General features: G+C 45.5%; 1 protein-coding gene across 1 annotated transcript in view; it reads right to left on the bottom strand.

Moving 5' to 3' along the window:
• The window catches only part of Ostm1 (osteoclastogenesis associated transmembrane protein 1), a 30,650-nt gene that overhangs the window by 22,523 nt on the left and 4,994 nt on the right, over window positions 1-3,133 (bottom strand). Inside the window, exon 2 of the mRNA XM_005363580.1 lies at window positions 316-430. Within this exon, the coding sequence (XP_005363637.1) occupies window positions 316-430 (115 nt within the window). The remainder of the gene's footprint in view (window positions 1-315; window positions 431-3,133) is intronic.

The following is a 3,133-nucleotide window of genomic DNA, read 5'->3' as shown; positions in this document are numbered from 1 at the left end:
GCAGAGACACGGAGCACCGCAGCAGAGACACGGAGCACGGCGGCAGAGACACGGAGCACCGCAGCAGAGACAAAGAACACTAGAGCAGAGACACAGAGCACTGCGGCAGAGACACGGAGCACCGCAGCAGAGACACGGAGCACCGCGGCAGAGACACGGAGCCCCGCAGCAGAGACACAGAGCCCCGCAGCAGAGACACGGAGCCCCGCAGCAGAGACACGGAGCCCCGCAGCAGAGACAAGGAGCACTGCAGCAGAGACACGGAGCGCCGCGGCAGAGACATGGAGCCCCGCAGCAGAGACACGGAGCACTCACTTGCACAGTTCGCCTCCTGCCACGTGGTACTGAAAAACTCAGAGACTGTCAGGACTATTTGCATTCTGTCTGCCATCAGGAGACTTCTGGCACAGTTCGGGCTCTCTGAGGAGTTCTGGAACAATAAGAAAGGAAAAAACGGGAAGAAATACTCTGAGGATTTAGACTTTCCAACAACTCCAAAAGTCATAAAACAATTAAAATACATATTATAAACCATTTAAGATTTTGTCTGATAGGACCTGATGATAACAGAAGTAATAATAAAAATGGCAGGGAGACAAGTTTCTATCTAACATTTATTTTTTGCTGGGTCCATGTAGAAAGGAAGAAACACCTGCATAACTGCTGAGCCGTCTCTCCAGCCCCCTTTGCTTCTGTGATTGAGCTCAACTTCTTCATTCCAGCTTGTGACTGTGTCACAATCTCTTACTTTGCACAGAAAAAATTCCAGAATGTGAAAAACGAAATGTAGCAATGGGTGTCTCTGGATGACGGAGCATGACAAATTTGATTTTCACTTTTGCTTCTCTTCAACTGCTTAAGTTTTTTCTACAGTAAATGATTTTTTTTTAAATCTGTGAGCAAATGTTCACAAATCCTTTGGCTTCACCTTTTGGGAAATGTTTTGGTCCAAAGGCTAGTATTCTGCCAGAAAATCCAATAATTCATCCTTATAACATCATCCAAGAGTTTGTACTCGAATAGAAAAACATATCTTCCAAGGACAATTTATCACGAAAGAAACTCGTGCTATGCAGATAATAAAGCCGGGACCCTGATGTCTTGAACCTCAACTATTTCCTGTCTCTGTTGCCTCACGTGGGGCACTGAGTGCTGGCCCTTCCCTCCTTTCAAAGTCACTTAACTCCCACTGTTTACAGGCACCACAAGAATGCTGGCCTTCTGCAGACAGGGATGTAGGAGAAAGCTGCCACACTGTGCTTCAAGAATCTGCCTGTAATCACAGACAGGTGAAAGAGACCAAGTGGGAAGACCAGGAAAAGAACTAGCCAGTCATTGCAGCAATGGGAGTATCACCGAGATTCATTTGGAAAGCTCATCCTCCACGTATAGCACCTCACTGAGACGCACCTAAGAGAGCGCTTGCTTTTGTTATCTTTATTTTTTAACATTTATTTAGTATGTGGTGTGTGTGTAGGACAGAGGACAACCTATGGCATCAGTTCTCTCCGGCCATTGTGTAGGTACCTGGGAATTGCCCTTACCTACTAAGACATCTCAGGGTTCCTTTTTTGGAACTGTTTCAGAGAAATAGCAATAAATAAAACATATTTATCCTTGTTTTTGTTGTGCATATGTATATGTGAGTTGTGTGTGTGTGTGTGTGTTACATGTACAGTTGCCTGCACACAGGTAGATGCTGGCAGAGGCCAGAGGCCATCAGGCGTCCTTCCTTACTCTCTTGAGACAGGCTCTTTCACTAGCCCTGGAACTAGGCTTAGGCTGGTGGACTCCCCACGTCACTGGGGTTACAGGTGCATGCAGTCACACCTGCCTTTTTGCACGGGTGCTGAGGAGTCAAACTAGCGCCTCTGTGCTTGTACGACAAGCAGTCTCACCCACTAGGCCATCCGTCCAGCTCTTCCGTATTCTTTCATTATTTGTGTGGTCCTGGGGAACCACACATGTGCTTGGCCAGCACTCTAAGCCGGAGCTACATTTTCAACCTTTCCATCTTTCTTTTTTCCTTTTGAGACAAGATCTTGCTATGCAACCCCAGGCTAACCTCTTGGCTCAACCTCCCCAGTCCTGGCACTACTACGTTTGTCTCCTTCATTGATTCTTCACTGGAGCTCGGCAGGGACTGGTAAGAAATGATGGTATGGGCAGCTGACCCAACTCCTCTGGAGCTCAATTTCACAAGCAAGGGTCCTACACTTCCCATATTAAATGAAATACATATATTCATCAAGGAGCACAAAGCCTGGCAGACAGACCCTGGTAAGTGGTGTTTCACCTGGCTCCCGTGGTGCCAATCCCAGGTGCTCTCAGGAGCGTCTGTTTGGTGAGGTGCAGGCATGTAAGGTGCATCTTCACATGCAGCTGAGGCTCCTAAAAATCACTACGGGATGCGTGGGATGACTTCGTGGATGAAGACAGGTGCCATCAAGCCTAAGAGCCAGAGTTCAGTCCCTAGACCTTGTGGTGAAAAGAGGACTGATCCCCACAGTTGTCCTCTGCCCCCCCATACGTCCCATGGCATGGGCACCCACATACTGACATATATACATGACATAAAGAAAGATTGATTTATTTATTATGTATACAGTGTCTGCCTGCATGTTAGAGGAGGTCACCAGATCTCATTACAGATGGTTGTGAGTCACCATGTGGTTGTTGGGAATTGAACTCAGGACCTCTGGAAGAGTGGTCAGTGCTCTCAACCTCTGAGTCCCCTCCCTCTCAAATGTTCTTTTACATTTAAAGGGGGATACGATATAGATATGAATAATTTGCACTGGTATGGATTTTAAGGTCAATTTTGTTATATGTATATGTATTTCTGTTCTTGATTAAGGTATTGTGATTGTGTAGTTCATTTAAAAATGTAATGTATAATAGGAAATATAGGTTGTTAATGGATAATCATCTATAATAGTCAAGTTTGTAGTCATGTTAGTTAGATTTTCTAGGTGTGCATCGATATATTTCAGATAGGCATTCTTCATATCTTTCAAAGACTACAGAATATGTCATTTAATGTTTTAATAACTTAGGGCTTTTCATGACAATGAGACACATCTGCTCCTGGCAGCACCAATCTACTTCAAGAGGAAGATGGGTATTGAAGAGG

This window comes from Microtus ochrogaster, linkage group LG9, assembly GCF_000317375.1.
Source record: "Microtus ochrogaster isolate Prairie Vole_2 linkage group LG9, MicOch1.0, whole genome shotgun sequence".
Lineage (NCBI taxonomy): Eukaryota > Metazoa > Chordata > Mammalia > Rodentia > Cricetidae > Microtus > Microtus ochrogaster.
This window is presented reverse-complemented; position numbering and strand designations above follow the sequence as displayed.